Source organism: Opisthocomus hoazin, chromosome 6 (assembly GCF_030867145.1).
Source record: "Opisthocomus hoazin isolate bOpiHoa1 chromosome 6, bOpiHoa1.hap1, whole genome shotgun sequence".
NCBI lineage: Eukaryota > Metazoa > Chordata > Aves > Opisthocomiformes > Opisthocomidae > Opisthocomus > Opisthocomus hoazin.
The window spans coordinates 58,515,060-58,537,391 of record NC_134419.1 but is presented as its reverse complement, the minus strand read 5'-3'; the positions used below and the strand labels follow the sequence as shown (position 1 = coordinate 58,537,391).

The 22,332-nt window shown below is 42.9% G+C and overlaps 1 protein-coding gene across 3 annotated transcripts in view; it reads left to right on the top strand.

Annotated features, from left to right (window-relative positions):
• Positions 1-22,244, top strand: part of CHUK (component of inhibitor of nuclear factor kappa B kinase complex) — a 30,840-nt gene extending 8,596 nt beyond the window's left edge. For 2 of the 3 annotated variants that reach the window (XM_075423292.1, XM_075423294.1), the window contains 16 exons: positions 660-749; positions 1,377-1,501; positions 3,049-3,156; positions 4,724-4,859; positions 5,882-6,076; positions 6,459-6,561; positions 8,660-8,783; positions 9,585-9,736; positions 10,780-10,841; positions 13,419-13,528; positions 15,609-15,658; positions 16,390-16,486; positions 17,310-17,457; positions 18,288-18,424; positions 19,879-19,978; positions 21,628-21,733. In XM_075423292.1, coding sequence (XP_075279407.1) covers positions 660-749; positions 1,377-1,501; positions 3,049-3,156; positions 4,724-4,859; positions 5,882-6,076; positions 6,459-6,561; positions 8,660-8,783; positions 9,585-9,736; positions 10,780-10,841; positions 13,419-13,528; positions 15,609-15,658; positions 16,390-16,486; positions 17,310-17,457; positions 18,288-18,424; positions 19,879-19,978; positions 21,628-21,687 — 1,797 coding nt within the window. In that variant the 3' untranslated portion in view covers positions 21,688-21,733. Of the gene's footprint in view, positions 1-659; positions 750-1,376; positions 1,502-3,048; positions 3,157-4,723; positions 4,860-5,881; positions 6,077-6,458; positions 6,562-8,659; positions 8,784-9,584; positions 9,737-10,779; positions 10,842-13,418; positions 13,529-15,608; positions 15,659-16,389; positions 16,487-17,309; positions 17,458-18,287; positions 18,425-19,878; positions 19,979-21,627; positions 21,734-21,758 lie in introns of those variants that run through there. The other variant, XM_075423293.1, reaches the window with a different exon arrangement.
• Positions 22,245-22,332: the final 88 nt, after the last annotated feature.

The following is a 22,332-nucleotide window of genomic DNA, read 5'->3' as shown; positions in this document are numbered from 1 at the left end:
TCTGGAAGTTGTCAGCAGTTTTATCTCACCTGAGAGAAATAAAAGAGAACAAGTTTGTGGCATTGAACTGGGCTGAAAACTCAACTGTGAATTTATTATAAGTTTGTGTCTCCTTGAAGCCACAGATCCAGTTTGGCTTATTCTGAATTCCTTGCCATTAAAAACAAACAACTTCTGCTTTTGTTCAAGAACCCTGCCTGCAACAGAATATGAATAATACGGGATGGTAGCATATCCCTGTGTGTGTGACTTTGAGGGCTGTGTGTAAAATCAAGCTAGTTCTGAGAGTCAGCCTAACAGCTTCCTTAGTGAAAATTGTTTTCTCTGTTGTTACTCTTTATTCATATATTATTGTTACTTTCAATTCACAGATAAAAAGCTAGGTACTCTGTTAGGCCAAGCTGTAACCGGCAAGCTGCTTTAGATAAAGTCGAGTCTAAGTTGAGATAGGTGGACAATGTCAGCTTACGTGGTGAAACAGCAAGCCTGAATGCTGTGTCACATGTCGAAGCTTTGCCATGGACTTTCTTCAGAATTTCCATTCTGGCTTTCCTCTTCTTGAGTGTATGCTGTGGATGTCTCCGCACAGATTTTGGGTTGGTTGTTTGGGTTTTTTCTCCGAATTTTCTCTTCTGATGATCTGTTTAAACTGTCTGCAGATTGTTCACAAAATAATAGACTTGGGATACGCAAAGGATCTGGATCAAGGAAGTTTATGCACTTCATTTGTTGGAACATTACAATATTTGGTAAGACATTTTTTGTTATGTATGCAAGTGATGTGGTATTGCCACATTTTATGGAATCACAGAAGTGCGTGTCAGAAGGAACCTACTGAGGTCCCTTGTCTGGCCTGCTTGCAGCAGGGCTGTCACCAGCACTAGGGCAGGGCAGCCATGGTTTGGCCTAGCCAAGAGCTGAAACCTCTGAAAATGGAGATCCTGCACCTTCCTGGGGACCTGTCCCAAGGATGTTCCCTCATCAGGGAGAGGAGTGTTTCCTCCTGTCCAGTCTGAACCTCCCAGATAGTGATCTGAGACTGTTGCCCCTCACTGTATCACCTGTCACTTCTAAGATGAGTTTGGCCCCATCCATCCCCTCCATCCCTTCCTGTGCCTTGGCTGGGGCTGCTCTCAGCACCCTGCCTCCAGCCTCCCCACAGCCAGACCCGACAAGCCCAGCCCCCTCCCTTCTCCTCGTAGGTTGGGTGCTCCAGGCCCCCACCCACTGGGCAGCCTGAGCGGGGCCATGTCAGTGTCCCCATGCTGCTCTGGCACTCAGGGCCGTGCCTAGATGCAGCTTTGTCTCTGCAGAAATACAAGAAATTAGCTGACCTGAAATACCATGTTCAACTGTCTTTTTATGATCCTTTTTAGGCTCCAGAACTCTTTGAGAATAAATCTTACTCAGTTACTGTTGATTACTGGAGCTTTGGAACGATGGTGTTTGAATGCATTGCAGGATTTAGACCTTTCTTACATAATCTACAGCCGTTTACCTGGTAAGACACTTATTCTGCAAGAAGTGATGCCAAGGCAATAGCAGTGACAGCTACTGCACATGGTGAGGTGACAGCGTGAACCATAATGATAATGATAAATTTATTGTTACTTAGGTGCTGAGGCTGTTCGTCTGCTAAGCTTTGCAGAAGACATAGATACTTCAATAGTATCAATGACAGTTCAATTGGCTATTTATACATATTGTAGTACGTGCTTATTGCATTGTGTGGTAGCTTCTGGTCATAATAATTCCTTCACAAGTGAAATTTGAATCAAAAAATATCATTATAAACCAATCTGGGTATTGGTGTCAGAAAAATGTAATGGGAACATGTGACACAGTCCTTTGTTCACCTAGGCTTTGAGGTTACTTACTTTTAGCAATCTAGAACACACAGCAAGACAAGTATATTTTGTGTAGTAAACACGTGTTTGGAAGTAACTTTACAAAAGTGATGACTGAAAGACTTTAACCTGGAAATGGAGGTTTTTACTTGCTCTTTGAGGGCTAGAAGAAGGGACAGAAATTTTTTTTCTTTTTGTATTTTTTTTTCCTACCTGGCAGTACCAGGAGTGTACGGAAGCTTAGTTTTTAAAAGAGTGATTCTGAAAAAAAAAAAAAAAAAAAACCACCACGAAACTTGCTTTTCTGTTAGCATTGAAGTAATAGCAGGAGAAAAGTTAAACTTGAGTTTTTATGCAAGTGTTAGCTTAAAACATTATGTGTTAACGAAAAATAATTTTAACCAAAACATTGCAATAGTTTCCTTTTTAACTGTTAATTCTTGGCATTTCATTATTTTAATAGTTCAATATTTATTGCATTTTTTCCAACATAGAAGACTTGATTTCCTAATGTAAGTAGTAGAAAACTAATGAATGAATGAGATTAGAAACAGCTCTTCCTTATCCATAAAAGAAGGAAGAGAACAGCGCAGGCCACACACCTGTAGCTTCAGTTCTGTTCAGGGACAGAGGCTGGCAGCCTCCAGGAGCAAGAAATGTTCAGCTGCCTCACAGCTGACTGATGACTATCGACTTGGCCTGGAAGATCCTGCTGCTCCAGGAACAGTTGAGCTCTAGGCAAGGTCCAGACCAGTGCTGAAGTGAGCCAAGGTGTGGAAACTGAGGCAGAGTTGCTGGTGATGCTTTCCCTGGTACTGGATCCAATAGCATGCTGTGTTTCTAACACTTACTAGATACTTCACTCGGGTCATGGTAAGGGCAGTGGTTTTGCCAGATGACTCTTGCAAATCTTACCTGTCTCATTAATGTATGGAGGCTGATTTTTGTTCTGCACGCTTGTACTATAGTCAGTGAATTGTTACCTGTTGACCCTCTTGTATGAAGCTGTCCAGACCTCCTTTCAAGCAGATATGAATTTATTTCCAGAGACAGAGTTAATTGCAAGGGCTCCCCTCTGTCTTGAAAGAAGAGGGTTTTTTTCTAAAGCTATTAGATTGGCACTTTTTGCTGCTGCCATATTCAATTGTCGCTTTACAAAAATAACATTGTCAGTATATCCACAAAGGATTTTATTTTCTAGGCATGAAAAAATCAGGAAGAAGGATCCAAAGCACATCTTTGCTTCTGAAGAGATGAATGGGGAGGTTTGCTTTAGTACCCATTTGCCACAGCCTCACAGCCTCTGTGGGTAAGTGTGGCCTTGTGGATACATGTGATAATTTTTGGCTTGTCTTTTGAAATGAGGGCTTCTCCTCCTTTATCCCAAACACTGAGACATCCTCCTTTCTCCTAAGCAGTGTTTCAAGCTCCTGGCGAGCTACCATTTGCTGTTAAGGAATAGCCTGTAGCCACACGACTCTTTTTTGATTCTTTGGGCTCTCCAGTTGCAGTTCACCGTGCAGTTTGTGGGATGATGGCAGCTCACCTTGCAGTGTGAACTCTGTCACTGCTTTCTACCTGTTATCACAAGGCCACTGAGTAACATCTACCTGATAAGTTGATTTATGAGAGTCAATACCATCAAGTACTTGAGTTAGCTGCTCCGTGAAAGCGGAAGCTTCTAGTACTTGTGTTGGGAAAACTGCAGCAAGTCGAGCAAAGGCCACAAAGATAATCAGAGCCTGTTGAATAGAACAATACAAGGAGAGACTCATGAGGCTGGGCTGCTTCAGTCTGGTGGAGAGAAGGCAAAGGGGGATCTAATTTTGTCTTATACTATCTATTGAGACGTTACAGAAACAAGGGATCTAGGCTTTTCTCAGAGGGGCAAAGCGAAAGGGTGAAAGGCAACAGCACAAGTTACAACAAGGGAAATGAAATTTGTGCACAGGACATAGGTTTCCCCACACTGGTAATGTGTCCCTGGGACAGGGCCCCAAGCAGGGCGAGATCTCCATCTGCGGGGACGGCCCAGACTCACTTGGACACAGTCCTGAGGAGCTTACTGTAGCTGTGACATTGGCCCTGCTGTGGGCTAGGGCTCAGAGCAAAGACCCCCAGAAGGGTCTTCAACCTGAATTAATTGGCCTGTACCAAGTCAAAAGTGAGACTCTGATCATTTATCACTTACTTGGCACTTGTGTCTTTAGATGTGCCCAGCAGTGCAGTGCAACTCATTGGCACTTGCAGCTTTCTAGGAAAAGTACTGGAGTTGAGAATTAAAGAAGTGGCTTCGTGCCAGTGCTTTGGGCTTTTTGCACTGTGAAGAATCTTTAAATACATTCTTAGCAGTAAACTTATGTGCTGCTTGTGTGGATAGACATGGAAGAGAACCTTACAGGCAGCTCTGCAGCACAGGGGTGGTTATTCTGCATACAAGGCTTTGAAAACTATTCAATTTTGTGTGCATCACAGATGGGTTTTGGAGGGGAAAAAAACAGTTCTCCCCCGTATCCATTTTGACACATCTTACTGATGTGTCAAGATACTTTTGACTCAATGAATAGGAGTCAGGAAAAGGGAGAAGTGTGATGCAAGGTGTATTGGATGGACGTGTGCTCCTGCTGAGGTCAGTGAAGACTGTTGTTGCACTGGGGATGCTCACTGTGTGTGTGCTTTCCTCCATTCCCAGGCTTTCCCTGCTGTCAGGATGAGTGACTGCAGTAAAATCACTGTTCTTCACACATGTTCAGCGGATGTTGGACGCATATGGTCTCTAACCAGAGTTGTAACTTTGTTGTGAGGCCCTAGTTTCCTAAGTGGACTGAGTGTTGTAGAATACCTGCCTTCTCTTTCTTATGGCTCTTCTGTTTTAGTTTAATTGTGGAACCGATGGAAAATTGGTTGCAACTGATGCTGAATTGGGATCCCCAACAGAGGGGTGGAGGTTTAGATCCTGAGACCAGTCATCCAAAGTGTTTCCTAGTAATGGATCACATACTGAATTTGAAGGTGAGTGAGGGTTGTTACAGTGTTTAAAGGCCTACTGAAAGCAACTCAGAGGACAGAGAAGTGTGTTCAGTGGAGCAAAGCTATAATCCTGACATCATCCAGTTGCAGGATCACAAAGAATGTTTTTTGTCAGGAAGCAAGTGTCTATACAGCCTGTCCAGTACATGCCTGAAGGCAAAATACCACCAGCAGTATTAATCTCCAGCTTTACACTTGGAGCAGGAGAATGACCCTATATTGCTGTCTGTCATCTCAGAAAGGACTCACCAAGGTCAAATAATGGTTTAAGATTTGTTAATAACACTACTGGTGCTGTGACCTCCAGGTCCATGTACTATAGCAGTACCTGTAATAGAATATAGATTAGATTCACCTGACTCTTCCCTTTCAAGTATTTATTGGAGCTTTGCTGCAGTAAGGCTAGCTGAGGCAAGCGTATGTCAAAGCCAGAGGATAATTTCATCTGATCTGGAAGGATTCCAAAGGAATTAAAGCACATAACACAAAATGCTGTGCCCATAATTGGGTCTTGTCAGAATCTGTGTATTGTGGTGTGGTTTGGGTCCTACAGTCTCTGGCCAGATACAATAAAATTACAGAGGGCCATGAGATCAATAAGACAAGCAATGGCATGTAATAGCTTTTTTGTATGGAGGGATTAAAGGCAATGGGACTCACTTTCTTGGGAGCAGTGCTGGCCAGCATCAGAGACAACAAGGCTCAAGATGGCCTTTATGCTAGCTTGTCACCATTCTTGTGATGTTTTTAAATTGCAGCATGGCTTGTGAAGGTTATTAGTGGGTTTGATTGTAATTTTCTCTCATGTTAAGTTATAAGTTACAGGCCCAGACTTTGAGTTTTATTACGTCGGGGTTTACTCCTGAACTTGTTTATTGTAGTCATTGAAATTCAAATGATGCATTCAGTCTAAGATGTTAATTGCTACATACTTCCTCCCAGGCCTTTGTGTCCTTTGTCTTTGATAGCCAGTGACTTGTAATTAACTTGTACTCTTCTTACAGATAGTACACATCCTAAATATGACCTCTGCCAAGATTGTTTCATTTCTCTTGCAACCTGAGGAAAGCCTTCATTCCCTTCAGATTCGAATTGAGTCTGAAAGTGGAATAAGTACTGGAAATCAGGAACTGCTGTTGGAAACGGGGATTTGCCTGGACCCTCGGAAACCTGCTTCCCAGTGTGTTATTGATGGCGTAGTAAGAATTATTCTATTCATTTAATGTTTTTCATATTCTCAAGGAGTTTAAAAATCTTAGGGAAGATAAAGTGCCTTCATCTTCTCCCACTGGAGACAGTTTTCTCTGTAAGTGTAGTAACTCTCAAGGTCTAGCATTATATCCTTTATCAGGTAATGTAAGCAGATTCCTATAGTTACACTCTGTCTAAATATTCAGATAAAGTAACTTGCTAGCAAAGGGTCATGTGTTGCTGTGGGGTCTATCAAAATCAGTTTTTTGAGGCACCTGATAAGAAGAGTGTCTGCCCACAATAATTAGTTCATGATGTAACCAGGACCCGCTGGGTTAGTAAGAGCTGTGTTTGGGATTTGTCTTGTTTATGTTCTCTTTTTCTCACTAGAGAGGCTGGGATAGCTACATGGTGTATTTGTTTGATAAAAGCAAAACTGTCTATGATGGTCCCTTTGCTTCTCGGAGTTTGTCTGACTGTGTAAATTACATTGGTAAGTATGCGGGAGGACAGCTGGGAACTGAAAGCACTGCTTCTCATGTAATATGAAAGTAGATTTTCCTTACAAATCTCTGTGTATTATCTTGAAGGGCACTCTCTAATTCAAAGAGGACCATTTAAGAACCTGGAGCAGCCTAACAAAGTTTCATCTACATGCTGTATCTCCACATTTTGTAGATGTAACAGTTCAGAGAACTTATTGCCTGCCCTTTAGGAACTCTCCTGTAGAGCAGCTTAAGAACTCATTGAAGTTTTTTTTGCCCGTGTATTAAATTCTCTGCACTGAACAGCATCTACCTCACCTTAACACCTAAACCTAAGCATTGCCCCACTTAAACAGAACCACGATGCAAATGAAGGCTTGTGAGTAATACGTGCAACCTAATTTTGTAGTCTAGAGAGGGAAACATTTGGTTTGTGTCTGCCCACTACATCCTGGAAAGAAGATTCTGACTTAGGAACTGTAATTGCATTTGCCCAGCCTTCTGCTCTGCTAAAGGGTTTTGTCCCTTCACATCCATAAAGTGTTGCAATAACATCGTGACGGGAGATGTTTGCAGAACTTGAGTGATAGCCCACGTAGACATCCTTTGGGTGGTACCAAGGGTCGGGGACCTTCTTATCTTAGGGTTTAGCATCTGAAGAAGTTGTGCACATACCCTTCTTCTCCTCCTCCCATCCTTCCTCTGCACAGGTACAGACAGGTTTTATCTCCTTGCAGTCCTGTCTCTTGAGATTGGGTGCTTTGGATGTTCTTGAGCAGTGACCAGCCCTGTGGAGGTCATGAGTTAGGACTGGTCTTCAGAGACACTTGGCAGAGGTTCGAAACATGCTCTTGTACTGTCTTCCTGACAGTTTTTAGTTCTAGTGATCGTGTGTCCATAACTCCATAGCACTGATCATACATCTGGTCTCACCAAGCAGACCAAAGTGTCTGAGAAAGTCCAGGCCCCTCCTTTCTCTTAGGAATATTCTTAGGAATAGAGCCTGACTATTGCTGCATGGATACTGTTGGGATCCGCTCCAATTGGTCCCTCTTAGTTCTGGTGCTGCTGCCTGGCCCTGGAATCATTGTATACTTGTAGACCACGCAAGAGCGCTTTTTCTCTGCTTACACCTTCCCTTACCTGTCTCCTGAAATGACAGCAGTCATCTGCAGGACCTAATATACCTTTATGAAGGGATGTGTGTGTGTGTATATATATATACACACACCCAATATACCTGTATGAAGGACCTTATATAACTCTGTGAAAGAAAAAATATCGTCAGGGGACAGGAGACATCTGCCGGGATAGTGCGTGTAAGGGAAATGCCTTGTGACATACTGTTAAGTAGCTTAATTTTCTTTGGCCTGGCTCTGCGGAAGCTGTGCTGGTTTTCCCTGTCTCCTTTTACTGTCACTCAGGTTTATTTTGATGCTTTTGTTCTGTATTCTGGGCTATTTTATTATGACGAATCTCATTGTGTGGCATGACTGTCCTGAATCTGTTTGAGCTGAGGCTATTTACAACATGTTTATTGATATCCCAATGTACTGACAGTTCCCGATCTGTATAGGGAAACACACATAAGTCCTGCGTCTTTTCCGCTTAAACATCTACATCAGGAATCTGGAAGGAAATGTACAACAGATTTGAAGACAATATTGGATGAAACACGTCAGGACAGTGACCTATATCAATTGATTAAATGGAGCAATTAAATTTGTTTTGCTAGCTTGGGCAAGTGCTTTAGATAGAGTTTCTGGATAAAACCACCCACGGGTCTTGCCTTGTGCCGTGTTTCATGCCGTGTGCCCTGCGTCTACTAATGCCAATAAGCAAAAGTGCTCAAAGAAATTCCTGTAGCTCTGAGTTCAAACATGAGGTGTTGCCTGGCCAGTAGCAGGCTGTCAAATACCTGGGGAGCCATAACGTGAAAAGCTTACAGATGCTTAGACAGCATGACATAAAAATTGAGCAGGTCTTATGTGGCTTGATCTCTTAGTTTAGGCACCTGAAGCAGAAATTAGGAATGTTGTAAGCACTGAAGTCCTTTTCCTGAGTTGTCCTTTCATTTGTGTACAATTGTGTTTTTCTTTCATTCAGTACAGGATAGTAAAATCCAACTGCCAATTCCTCAGCTGCGCAAGGTATGGGCAGAAGCAGTTCATTACGTGACTGGGCTAAAAGAAGATTATAGCAGGCTTTTCCAGGGCCAGAGAGCTGCCATGTAAGTTGTTAGACCTCATTCAGAAGATTCAATATTATGCAAATACAGAGACTGTTTGTATGGAAATGTGTGTCTTGGGGAGTTTTGGTTACCCAAAATTTAGCGGCCCTCTGCTGTACTATACTTCTACATTATAAAATTTGTTTGTGCTAGGAGCTTATTCCACTCCAGGAATTTTACCACATAGTGCCTGACATTGATAATAACTGAAAAAACTTGAACCTTGAATATAGTCACAGACTCACTGGCCTCTCTCAAGTATGTCTGTCTCTGGTGTACTGGGGAGCCCAGAACTGGACCCAGGTGTGGCCCACCAGTGCTGAATAGAGAGGAAGGATCACCTCCCTCAGCCTGCTAGCAGCACTCCTCCTAATGCAGCCCAGAGTATTCGTTTGACAAGTGGCAGAATGAGTGGAACTGTTTGTTGTGTTTGTAGGGTTTTGTCCTGTGATTGAATCACAGAATGGGCAGTGTCATATATCTCAAGTGATAACAAAGGTGCAAGCATTCACCAGGGGCAATATGTACTACAAGACCCTGTAAATACTAAGAAGTACTCTGTACTGCAAAGACTGTTAAACTGAGCTTGACGAAAAACTGGGAAATGAGGAAGAACTTTCTCTTTTCCTTGCTGAGGACCTGCAGCTTCTGAGGACATGAGATGGAGTGTGTGACCCCACTGACATTCCCTGTTCCCACAATATTTTTTGCTAGCTATGTCTTTCCTTCAGGTAACGTGACAGCACTGGCCACAGAAGCCCAGATACATTTTTCAACTAATGTGCTTGTTTCATTTGTTAGGCTCAGTCTTCTTCGGTATAATGCCAACCTAATCAAAATGAAAAACAACATGGTGTCAGCATCTCAGCAACTGAAAGCAAAGCTGGAATTCTTTCATCAAAGCATTCGCCTTGACCTAGAGAGATACAGTGACCAGATGGCTTATGGCATCTGTATGTATTGTGTAATACTTGCCTGGGTGTCTTGTCTGATCCTGTGAAGGATCAGTTGTCTGATCTGTGAAGGACTGCGGGTAAGAACTAGCTTAAAAGAAAATGAATGAAGGTACTGCCATTGTGTTCTTCAGCATCTTTATGGGTATGTGTTAGCTGGGGCAAATGCAGGAGAAGAGTTTGGCAGAAGCAAAGGCAGGAGGCAAAAAAAATAAAATGTTTTTGGAGACCTTCAGTGACAGTGAAACAGGTGGTCAGCTGTTCCCCGCTGAGAACACCAAGCTAAGAAAATTGGAGTATTAATAGTACTGGTGATGCAAATGTTTGCTACTTATTCATTCAGAGTCTGATTCATTTGGAGTTGTCACTGGGCATAAAGTGGAGGGCAGAATTGCCGCACCTGATGTACAGTGGAAGGGTCACTAACCACCCATGGTAGAACAAATGGGCATGGTGGCTCTAGAAACACCATTTTGAGCAGCGCTAGGGGAGCAATCTTGCTGTACTTCATACCAGGAGGTAGCATGAATGATAGCATACCAGGATGAGAGATGAGGTGAAAAAGCACCAACTACAATTTTAATGTCACAGAAACATCTGGATCTTACAAGTACTGTTCAGGCAAGCGTGGCAAGATTTGGATATATAGCTAAAAAACAAAGCTGGAGTCAAAATTTATGACTGGGCTGAAGGATGATGATGAAAAATTGAAAGACTCAGTGAACTGGTTTTGGGCAGTACGTGTTTAATCAAAAGTGGCAGTTGTTGAGCGTAATGGTGGAGTTTAAAGACTCTAACTCATTTTAGGCTGGTGATTGCAAACAGTGAAATCCTGCTAAAGGGTTTGTATGTGAGTTAAGGTCAAGCATGGAGTTGTTAAATTGCAACTTTGCTGTCTTTCTGTGATCTCTGGGTCATGACTCCTGCTTGGAGATTCAGTATCATACTCTTTGTGCTCAGATTCAACTGATGTATGTAAAGTTCAGGTCATGCTTTATTTCTGTGTCTGTATCTTTTTGTAAATTAACAACTCTTCTCTTAAGCTTCAGAAAAGATGCTCAAAGCATGGAAGGAGATGGAAGAGAAGGCCTCTCAGTGTGCACAGGTAGGGGATATTAAAGAAGCTTCATTATCTCCCTGTGAAGGAGGTCATGACAGAAACGTAGTGTCATATGTGCCACTGCTCTGCCCCTTCAGTGTGTTTCATACCCTGCCTGCTGTGAGATTGAGAATATCATTGCAGATACATTAAAAAAGAAACAGTTCCCAGTCACCACGTTGTTTGAATTTAGTGATTTGAACAAAACCAGCACGAATGTCACTAGAATCGTTTGTCTATATGGGAAAGTAGACTATAGAGACACATTATTTTTTGCCCAAAAGAAATGGTGTGGCTATAGCCAGGAGTCTTCCTGATGGATTTACTGCACACAAACGTTTCCATTGCTAAAGCTGAAAATAATACCAGTCACTTACTATGCAGTGATTTCAAAACGGCAGTACTTGTAGGAGTACAGGCATAAATTTCTGATATTCTGCAAGTAAATACGAAAACTAGTTTTTAGTAAGAGTCATCCATATGAAATTTAGAGCAGAGCTAGAGCCAGTTCTTACTCTGAGTAGTCCTAATAGCAAACAGATGTTTTCGCTTGTGGTTTATGGACAGCTGAGCTGATGTAATGGCTTTCTATTTCTCAGTAAGTTAGTTCTGCGAGACAAGCTAGATGAAATTTATCTGCTGCTTCTAATTCTGATCTCTGTTTTCTGGGAATGAGCATTTTAATTTTACCTCCACTGAAAATGTTGAGGAGTTGGAGGCCTTTTTGAGAGAGAATAATGCTGCCTACAGTTCTGTGCAGACCTTTATAGGGAAGGAGTAAGCTTTCAGCTGTGAAAACTAGGGACGGAGTTAGGGTGATCGTAGTTTATTGTCAAAAGCTGTTCCTTCTTCTCTTCTACTGGATGTATTGAATAAAGCTTGGGAGAGGGGAGGCATTCAGAAAGAATGCAAGGAAAAATCAGCACAGTTTTAATGTATTTCTCAGAGTCGAGGTCTTTGAAATAACTCAAAAAGTAGTCTCTCTGTTACGCTCTGTGGTAGTTGCTAGCTGCAAGAGTGTCAAGAACATTGCGTGTTCTGCTGACCAGGACTGTCACATGGTTTGATGGGCTGATGTCTTGCATTTCTTCTCTCCTCTGCAGGTAGTTCTTCTGTTGGCTCTCATAGTAATACAGAGCACAGTGATTAATACATAAAAATCCCAGACACCATTAGAAACACAAACAATAAATTTCATTGCCTATTTTTTTTCCCTATGAAGGAATAGACTGTGTAGCTCTAGTTCTGTGATCCATTACCTATCTTCATCTAAGTCAGAAGGTTGTTGGTGCCTTGATTCTGCTTGCTCATATGATGGAGATCAGGGGAATTGGGATTCCCATCTGAATTCACCTCTGTTTAGCTCTGCAAATTTTGGGATCTTGATGCTCCTTGTTAGGAAGCAACAAAGATAAAAGGGAGGCTGCTTCTAGCAGAATAACTCAAAGCTGTTACGGGCTCTTTCCAGAAAACCAGGAACCTCAATAAATGTATACTTTTCAGACCATCAGAATTATGTTCTGTCTTCAAACTGTGCAGTCCACATGTGTAGGTCACACTGTGTCCATTTATCAGGAATGGAAGATACTTTACTCTGATACACAGTGGTATCTCAGACTAGCTGATGGGTAGCTTAACCATGTCTCTTGAATTCACAGAAGTTAAGCTATGTGGTGAGTCACGGTGCTCCAGTTAAAGACATTTCTTTTGACAATACGGTTTACTTCACATTTTTCTCACAATATGATTCTACTTTGATTATGTGGCTTCTTGCTGCTTCTTCTTCCTGGTTTATTCTTTACCTGCAAGACCTACAGACTTCCCTTTCTGGTCAAGGGGTCACATCTCATATATATAGCCTCATACCAAGAACTTCAGCAGCTTCAGCAAGGCGCGTGTTCTGGAAAATGTTCAATTTTCAGGTCCTACAGCCCCAGGTCAAAAAGGAAGAGCTGAAATATCTCAAAATACCTTCTCAGGAAGGCAGATCAGTGCGCACAGTCTGTGGCGCTAAGTCCCATTACAGTGACCAGTGCTTTCTTAACCAAACTGGGGATCTCCAGTGCATGTCTGGTACCATATAGCTACTCCTCTTGCTCAGAAATTTTGTTGCTGGCTACCTCACCTAACTTACTGTGGGGACTTTGCATAAGATTGGTATATTTTATATGGCTTTGAGGAAGATGTGAAATGCCAAACCAAAATGTGTGCGGGAAGGTAAAATGTGAGAGCACCCTGTGTACATACTGGAAGAGCAGGAGAGTAAATCTTCACTGCTGGAATATATGTAGAGCCAGAGAGCATGTGTGTGTGTGCAGCATGCATCTCAAAGACATATGATTTATGAAGAAGCTGATTTTTCTCACCCAGTGTGGTTGTCAGGGTTGGATCAAGGTGATACCATACACTGAGAAGATAATAACAGTATCCTCTATTATAGTAGCAGCAGTCACGTCAAAGAGCTTTTTTTCTCCTAAACTCTGCATGGAGTCATCCCATTATCCAAACAAGTATTCTAGACATCTTTATCTACTTTGTTGCTCTCCTGCTTCAGTTTGATATGTACTTACACTTCCGCACTAGGCTGAAGATATTGGATATCTGGATGAGCAGATCATGGCTCTGCACACAGAGATTGTAGAGCTTCAGAAGAGTCCGTATGCAAGGCGCCAAGGAGAGGTCATGGAGAGTTTGTAAGTCCTTTGCCTTTTGTTTTTATTGCACATAAATGGTTTTGTGTATTTCAGTGTCTGAGGGTTTTTTTTTCCTCTCTTGGTGGTTCCATCAGTGCTTTTGAAAGCACTGCTCACTTTTTGCAAACTTTGCAATCGGTTTAAGATCATTTTGCTGGTAAAAGGGAAGATGCCACCACTTGTGGCGGTACACTTCTCCTTCCTCTTAAAGTTCTAACAATCACTTGGCAGCATTGTAAGGCAGAACAGGACATTGCTCTATCCGAAAGCTAGCTGTGCAAGAAAGATTAAGGTTCAGTCACAGGAGTAAACTCATCTAACCTACCTAACTTACCCTGCAGCCACACAATGACTAGACCTGGGGACGTGGAAAACGCAGCTGGGGAGGGCAGGACAGTTTGTTGTCACTGACTATGAAACTTTATCTCAGAAGAAGGTGGGCCCAAGATATGTCTTGGTCTCAACTGAAAAATGCAGAGGTTTTCTTTTTGCATTGGAGAGGACTGAATTTTATAGTGTTGAGTGAGAAAATTATGACATCATTGTAAAATCCTGTTAAACATCTTCAATGTTTTTTTAAAAGCAAGGATAATTAATACCTGAATATTTGGCAACTTGAATGTTTGGCGTTTTTTTAAGTATTAAAATATGAAAGAGCTAAGTGGTATTACCGATCTTAAGAAGACCTAGGAAGCAATTGCTGTAATTTGGGCTGTTGCTGAGAGCACAAGTGGCAATTATAGAAGAGAGGGATCAAATAGCCACTAAGATTGAATAGCCACTAAATCTGTTGGGAGTTAGAGTTCTTCTGAATGAGTCTTCTGGGAGGAAATGTGCCTGTTCCTGGCGTGTTCTCCCCCTTCCATCTTTGCAGATCAGCTAGGTTGCTTTTCATCCATGTGTAGTTGCAGGAGCAGCAGAACTAGTGCACAGGGGAGGAAGTAGCGGAAGGGAGAAACCACCTCTTGCAAGAGCAGCCCACATTCAGAGCAGCTTCAAGTAATCATGAACCTGCCTCCTAAAACATTGCTTTTAAGCACTTTCACCACTGCACAGTGGCAAGGTGCTTAAAGTGTGCCCTAAGCTGTTGATTATTCTGGTCTAAAGCTATTCCTCTTCATGAGGAGTGGAGAACAGATTGAGTCTCTTTAGTTTTTCGGGCTGAGCAAAGCATACTGCAGAGCACTAGCTTAAGGTTTGATACACACAGCCACAGGACACACATGGATCTTGGGTGATATCTCAGATTTACCTGATGGTGCTGGATGCTAATGTTCTCTTTTTCTCAGTGCAGCAGGAGTAAAGAGCACATCTCCCCCTATACTTGGCTGATGCAGGAGTTCCAAAATGGATAACTATCTAGCACGCTAGAAAAGCTGACTTACATAAGCAGAAGCAGCTTGCATGATCTCTTGAAGCAGTATTCGTGTGATCTAAGGGCAGCTAAGGGGAAGAAGATGCCTGGTGAGGGCCCGAAAGCAGAGTTACAACTGGCTAAACTGCTACTTGTTTCTGTCAGACTTTTGATTTAGGCCAGTGAAGATTTGTTCAAGGGTGGAAGCTTCAGTGTTTGGCTGCATTTGAAATATTTGAAAGTAGCAACATTTATTTAATGGGAAGAAGAGAAACACTGTCCTCTTGTCTGTGATGCATCTGTCTCTTTCCATAAGCAGAATATCACTGTAAAATTCAGGCAAAAAATGCAGAACAGGAACAAGAATTTCTCAGGCCGTTGTGCAGAAGTACCTGTAATTACAGAAATGAAGTTTCATAATTTAGTATACCACAGAAAGAAAACACAGCTAAGCCATGTGAAAATTGGAAGCTGAAAATAACTTCCAGTTGGTATGGTTTCTGAGAAGAAAATGCATAATCGGAGGAAAAGACAGACAGCTTTTAGGGAAGAATTGGTTTTCATCACAGGAAGACCATCCCTGTGTTCCAGATGTCATACTAGCTGTAGAAGAAGGTGGCAGCTCCACTGTATGAGGTTCAGCAAGGCAGAACGTCATTGCAATGCTTTTTTTCTTGAGTCACCTGCTTGTTGATATGTGTATGAATAATTTTCTTCTTTTTAAAGGGAACAGAGAGCCATAGACCTGTACAAGCAATTGAAAACAAGACCTCCAGGTATGGAAGGAGATGGTTCAAAGACTGTGTCACACTCATACCCCATGACTAATTTTTCTGAGCTCAAGCACAGAAAATACTGTTTAGGAGAGGCAAATGATTGTATTAAAGTTAACCAGACTCAAGGGCATGCCTTAAGCTGATTTCTTCTTTTTGCTGAGCCTAGAGCTCCCAAATTTCTTTAGTCATGTTCCTCAGCCCTGGGTTTGTCTTTGGGCTTTCAGTCTTGGAGCATCTGCCCCATAACACGTCTGCCTTCTGGCATTCTGTGCCTTTTTTCCTGCCTCCAGTACTACTGCTTTACTCCTCCCAGACATGGGGGAAGAACTGCTGTTCCTGTGTCATCACTCCAACCCAACAACAATCTCTTTTCTCCCTCTTCTCTCTCAGTTATACTGGATGGAGCCTCATGTTTGGGGATTATTATGTTCTGAACATTGTACTGCTGAGCAGAAGGATTTAGTTATTTGTGCATTTGGCAACTGCCTGCAGTCCTTACTGAAGCCAGTAAGGGTGGGTGGAATTGTATACGTTTCTGTGGAGATAAGAGACGTAAAGGAAAAGCTGTGCCTATTGAGAGATGGTGACAGATTTTAAGATGTTTCATTGTGCTTCGGTTTGCTTGGCTGCACTTGTGAAGTCACATCTTTCCTTGACTCTGGGTGTTTGTGTCCAGAGTGGCCCCTCACTGAAAAGCAATTTACTGATGTGGTGATTGATGGCTCTTCCAGATCATGCCTACAGTGACAGCACGGACATGGTGAAGATCATTGTGCAGACAGTACAGAGCCAAGACCGAGTTCTCAAGGAGCTCTTTGGCCATCTCAGGTACATTATGCAGAAAAAAACCCCCAAAAATTTACAGCATGTGTAGCTTTGTAGCAGGAAGGGAGAGGGAAAACCATGGAGATCAGAGCCCAAAAGTTCCATCAACAGTACACATTTCTCATAGCAATGTTAATTCTACTCCTTTGTGTCTGTGTTGAATTTCCACTACTTTTTTAAAAACATATAGCTAATGGGGAAGGGGAGAAGAATGCAATGGCTTGTACAGTTAGCATCCAAGAGTTCGCTTTGAAACAAGACAAATTCTGCCAGTGTTTAGGTTGGGATTAAAATCTTAAGGGGGAGGAAAAAAGTGTAACAACTGAGAAGATACCACAGTGATTTATTCATTAATTCTTCAAGTAGCTCAGAAAAAATGTCATTATGCAGATCTCAGTAGTCAGCAAAGCATGATTTAGTTTTATTTTCATGCCTGGCTTATGCTTAGTAGGTCCCATAAAGAAAGTTGATAGCTATGGTATGGTCAGCCCACAGAAACCAACATAGACAAGAGAAGATTAATAAAGTACCGTGGTTGAGTTGCTGTGCTGTCCATTGTCATCAGGATCAATTTTTGCATTTCAATGTTGTGGTTGTTAATAATAGTGTCACCTGCCTGCTTTTTTGAGTCTTAACTGGACTTAGAAAAGTCCAAGGGTCCCTCCAGTCTTGCAGGTAATGTACATGCAGCTGTCACAGGGTTGTGCTAAGAGAAAGGGGTGTTGTCACAGAATTTTTCTTGAATGCCAAGTGAGGCTTTTGGTTTTGCCAGGACGTATTGTCACACAAGCTGGAAGGTAACTTTGTGTTTGTTTTTTTGCTATAGCAAGCTCTTGGGCTGTAAGCAGAAGATCATTGACTTGCTCCCAAAGATTGAAGTAGCTTTAAATAACATCAAGGAAGCTGACAACTCAGTGATGCAGATGCAGGGCAAAAGACAAAGGGAGATATGGCATTTGCTGAAAATTGCTTGTGTAAGTAGCTTTTGGACTATTCGTTTGCTCTTCCTGCCAGTGGACATCAAATGAAACTCTGAAGAAACCAAACAGGGTAACTTCCACAGAATGGTTGACTTCACTCTAGAGAAGGGAAATTTGAGATGCTAAAAGTTGACACAGGTTTAGAAATGGGGTAGACAAATTCATGGAAAAGAAGCCTAGCACAGGAGTGCTTGGTCCCGGTAATTCATCAAACTGCAAATCGCTGGTGGCTGCAGTACGGTAGACATGCCAGAATGTGTGCCTTGTTCTTACATTCTGTGAATGTCTAGTGTTGGCTGCTGTTGGAGGGCCTACACTGGGATTGGTGAACTTCAGCCTAGTGTATTAAACCTGTCTTGACTTTAGCGCTGCAAAACCGAAATAGGTGCTTACCTGGTTAGTCTAAGGTGTTTAAAGACTACATTGCTTTTTCTGCATCAATTATCGTGACTGTACAGCTGAAGAAGTCTCCTGATTTCCACATGCCTACATTCAAGGTTAGCGTAGGAACTAAGTATGTCTTTCCACTGTCAGGAGAGTTGCTGCTGTGTATGACTCACAGTTTAGGACATGGCACCACCTCCTAATTCTTCAGTGTAGAAGACATGCAGTGTACAACATGGGTGACTTCTATGCAGAGACATTTGGTACCAGCTATTTGCAGAACTGTGGATGGTTGACTTGCCAGCCACAGGCATGGCCTTGATTGTTTGTATATGTTACAAAGAGTGCTTATGTTTAATCACAAGTCCTGCGTACAAAATAATTAAGCCTGACTAAATTCTTCCTTTGTCCATCACAGCAGATGAATTTCTTTTTTCTAGACTCAGAGTTCTTCTCGATCGCTGGTAAGCTCCAGCCTGGAAGGGTCAGCCTCAACTCCAGCAGCCATGTGGCTCCCACAGAGCTCCTCAGGGGACGTACCTCACCCTCTGTCATCGATGCCAACTCCCGAAGATGGGTAAGAGCTATTGGGAGAGGAAGCCACTGCAGAGAAGTCAGTGTAGCCGTTTTGTATGCATACACTCTGAAATCCTGTCCTTTGCCACCAGAGTCTCCAGTGCTTAGGGGCCCTGAGGTGCACATCTTCATCACAGCCCATGTGGTGGTTTTTGGATATGCTGGGCAGAGAGAGTTTCGGCATACCAGACTACCTCTGAAGGAAACGTTGTTCAACTCCTGACTGGAGTTTTAGTAACTTACTTCTGGCCATACCGCAGCAATGAGGTTTTGAGCCAAAATGCAGTTTCTTTTCATGCCAAAGTTCTGGTGCAAGTCCCCAGATAAATCAGGCTGTATTTAGTGTTTTTATAGCTTCAGTGATTTTAAAAAGTCTTAATTCAAATGGAGGTCTGAAGTCGGGGTCAGTACTAAGCAATCCATTTCATCCAACATCTGGGAGGAGTTGTCCTTCCAAAAAATACTTCAGTAGCTCGTATGTTACTAAAGCTCTAAAAAATCAGGAGTTAGGTTGAACTCTTTCTTCAGAAACCTCTGTGCTGTGGTCGTGAGTAAGTTCCGCATACCACTCTCGGCTAAAGCTTGTGATCGCCATCAGCTAGCACTGTGCTCTTAATTTCTTGCATGTCATGTTATTCTGTCTTGGGGTTGGATTTGGTTATTAAGGCCCCTCTCTCAACCAATCCTAGCTGAGTAAGAGAATTGTCAGGAGCTGAGGTGTTTTTCCTCTTCCCTCCACTTCGTTAGCTATTTTACTTCCAGTCAGCATAACAGAAGGGAAGGTGCCCCTCAAAGACTGCTCAGCCCTTGGTCTTGTGAGGTTGGGGCAGGGGTTGTGAACATCGGCATCAAACCATTTGGCCATCTCTTTCTTTTTGGGTGGTCAGGGAAATACTTAGGTGATACACATTTTCTAAGCAGGCTTTTGTTGGAAGTAATTTTTCTGATACCATGAGCAACCTTTTCCACTTTCTATTTTCTGTCTGCCACTGCGGGGCAGTGTTTGCCTCTGAGTAATGTGGGGTGATCACCCTTTAATAGGTGCTTTCCTGAACATGGTGCCTTTGAATCACCTCAGAGCTCCTCTTTGAACCATGACGGCACTGTACAAAGAGTAAAGAGATATAAACCTTATGGGGAGTGGGCAGTGATTTCAGGCCTGTTGTACTCAGCTCACTTCCTGGGTTCTGTAAGGCTGAGTTTCAGTGTGGTTTGTGCAGTTCCTCTGTGAGGAAGGAACGCAAATCCACACTTCCAGGGTGGAGATCTGCAGGATGCCACCTGAAGGCATGTTTTTGTGCCCTACAAGGTAGCTCCTACAATTGCAGAGAATTATAAATCGGGTTTTTGTGTTCATTGTCTTCTGGAGTTTTTTTCCCCGCAGTGTAGATCTTTTTGGTGTTGGTCTTACTTTGTATTTTAAGGCTGTCATCTTATGCCTTTCTTTCCCTGCAGGGAGAATTTTGTTGATGTGATAGAAGAGAATCTGAATTACCTCGAACTCTTTAGCAGTATTTTGCAGGAGGCGAGACAGGAGCAGAACAACAGCATGATGGTAAGTTTGCAGATGTGTCTCTGAGGACCTGATTTTGAAGAGCCATAGCAGGGTCCTCTAGGGCTGTGGAGAACTCCTTAATTAGAGTAATTTGTGATGATGTGAGTTGCTGTGGCTGGCTGTAGAGCTTGCATTCTCAACTGGAGAGCCCTAATTTGTGTCACTGTACTGGAACGGGCAGGGTTCTCCATTTCCAGAGCCCTTTCCTGATCATTAAATGAAGCTCAGCTCTTCGCACAAATAGGTGTTTGAAATAGCAAGAAATGACAAAAATAGATAACGATCACCCAGACATTTTGATGCGATCTGAAACTCTGTTCCTGAACTAGTCATTGAGGCCAGTAAGTTACTGCTCAAAAGAGCTGCGTTACCAGAAGAATGAAGAGCACGACACATATACCGGTCTTCTAGAAGAGGCTTTCAGCTGGGTTTAGAGACTGTATCATAGAAGCACCTGTATAAATATAATGAGAAAATTACAATTAGGCATGTAGATTGACCTGTTTATAATGGAGAAGAGTCAATACAGGTTCTATTAGCATGAGATTGTCTCACGAATTTATTACATACCTGTAAAGATGTCAGAGATCTACTGGTACCCTGTAACTTGGATTTTCAGAACACTACTTAAAGGTCTCTTTACGGATAACTTCCATTCTCATGGGATAAAAAAGTTGAAGGTGTTTACGAATTGTAACTGCTGAAATAACAAGGAACAGAGGGTTGGGGAAATGGAGGTGGTTGATAAAATGGAGCTCTTGTAATTCATAAACATTTTAATGTTCTAATGTTTATGAATAGCAGTAAACAGTGAAACAGTGAACTGAAAGTTTACTGGAGTTATTAAGTTATTTGGGATGGTGAAATGAAAACATAGTGAGAGTTACAGATGACACTGTAATAGCAAGGGATTGAGCAATATGAATGGGGAAATGAAATTACCTACTGGTTAAGGCAAAGTAGTTATGCTAGCAGGGAAAACAGCCTTAATTATGCATACCCTCGTCTTTATCCATTGGTTGATGAATGCTTTGTTCAGTTCTGACAGGGTTGGTGTCAATTGTGTAATACAGTCTTCTCTCCTGTCTGGTCTCCTTGCTAAGGAGACAAGTGAGAGGCTATGTGACTGGCTTCTTACATGTCAATCATCCATGTCCTGTCATGTCCCATGTATCATGCCAAGGTGCAGCATCTGTCTCTGACATGTTTTAGCCCAGAAAGATCATTCATTGTTGTGGAATCACACTCTGCAGATCAGCACCTGTTCTGTTATGTTTGGTTTCTTTCTCCTTTTCCTTGGATGAGGGGACAGAAGTTAGGCAACAGGAAAGCAGCAGGAAATGGGATTTGTCCTCTTCAATTCACTTTGGAAAAAATGGAGGAAAAAAGAAGTAACAACTCCAAGAACCTTTTCTCTGTTCTTGTTACATTTCACTTGGAGCCTTTCTTTTTCAGTTGTGTTCTTGCATTACAGTATGTCCTGTGGTGCACTAGGAATCCCAGCAGTAGGTTTTGTGCAGGCACACAATGTAATTTCCAAAGGGAGTAGAGTCTGTGACATGCCTGAGCACTAGTGCTACATGCAAGAAGTATGGGGGATTTTGCACTGGGGTTAAACCAAACTGTGACATTGTGAGATTATTTTTCAGCTGTTGGATCAACATGATTCTTCGAGAAGAGAGAGATGTTGGATACTGAGTGTCCTTTGATCACCGCCTTGGAAATGTGCATTCAGTAGCTGGTTCCCATACTTCAGTTGTTTCCTTGCTGCTTCTTTCAGAGTTTTGACTGGAGCTGGCTGAAATAGCCAAAGGAGTCGACATGCTGCTGTCTGCAAAGTGCCTGCATGCTGAGAGGTGGCCTGGCAGCCTTGGGTGTGATGAGCTGGAGGGGACTGGTGAATCAATCACCCTGTGTTTTGTAAACCCTGGTGGAGTTGATTACAAAGGTGGCGGTCGGTAGCAGCTACACCGCTGGCAGTAACAAACACCATTTCACGGACTTGTTGCCTCGTTGGGCCTTCAAGTAAACGAGCAGCCTGCCCGCCGGAGACGCCCCTGCAGCGCCCGCTGCCTGTCCCGGGGAGCCGGCGCCGGAGGCCGTGGCCCCGCAGAACCGCTCCGGGAGAGGGCGGAGAGCCAGGGGTGGTGGCTGCCGCAGGGCCTCCCGCCGCTTGTCACGCTGCTCACGTGTGTAATATGAATGTATAGATTATATATATATATATTTTAAATCGAACTGACTGCAATAAATGCTGTGGAGAGGCGCTACGTTTCCCCTCTCTGGGGGCCGGCGGGCCGTCGCCCTCACGCCGTTGCCGCGCAACAGGGCGGCGGCCCGCGAGCCATGACGCC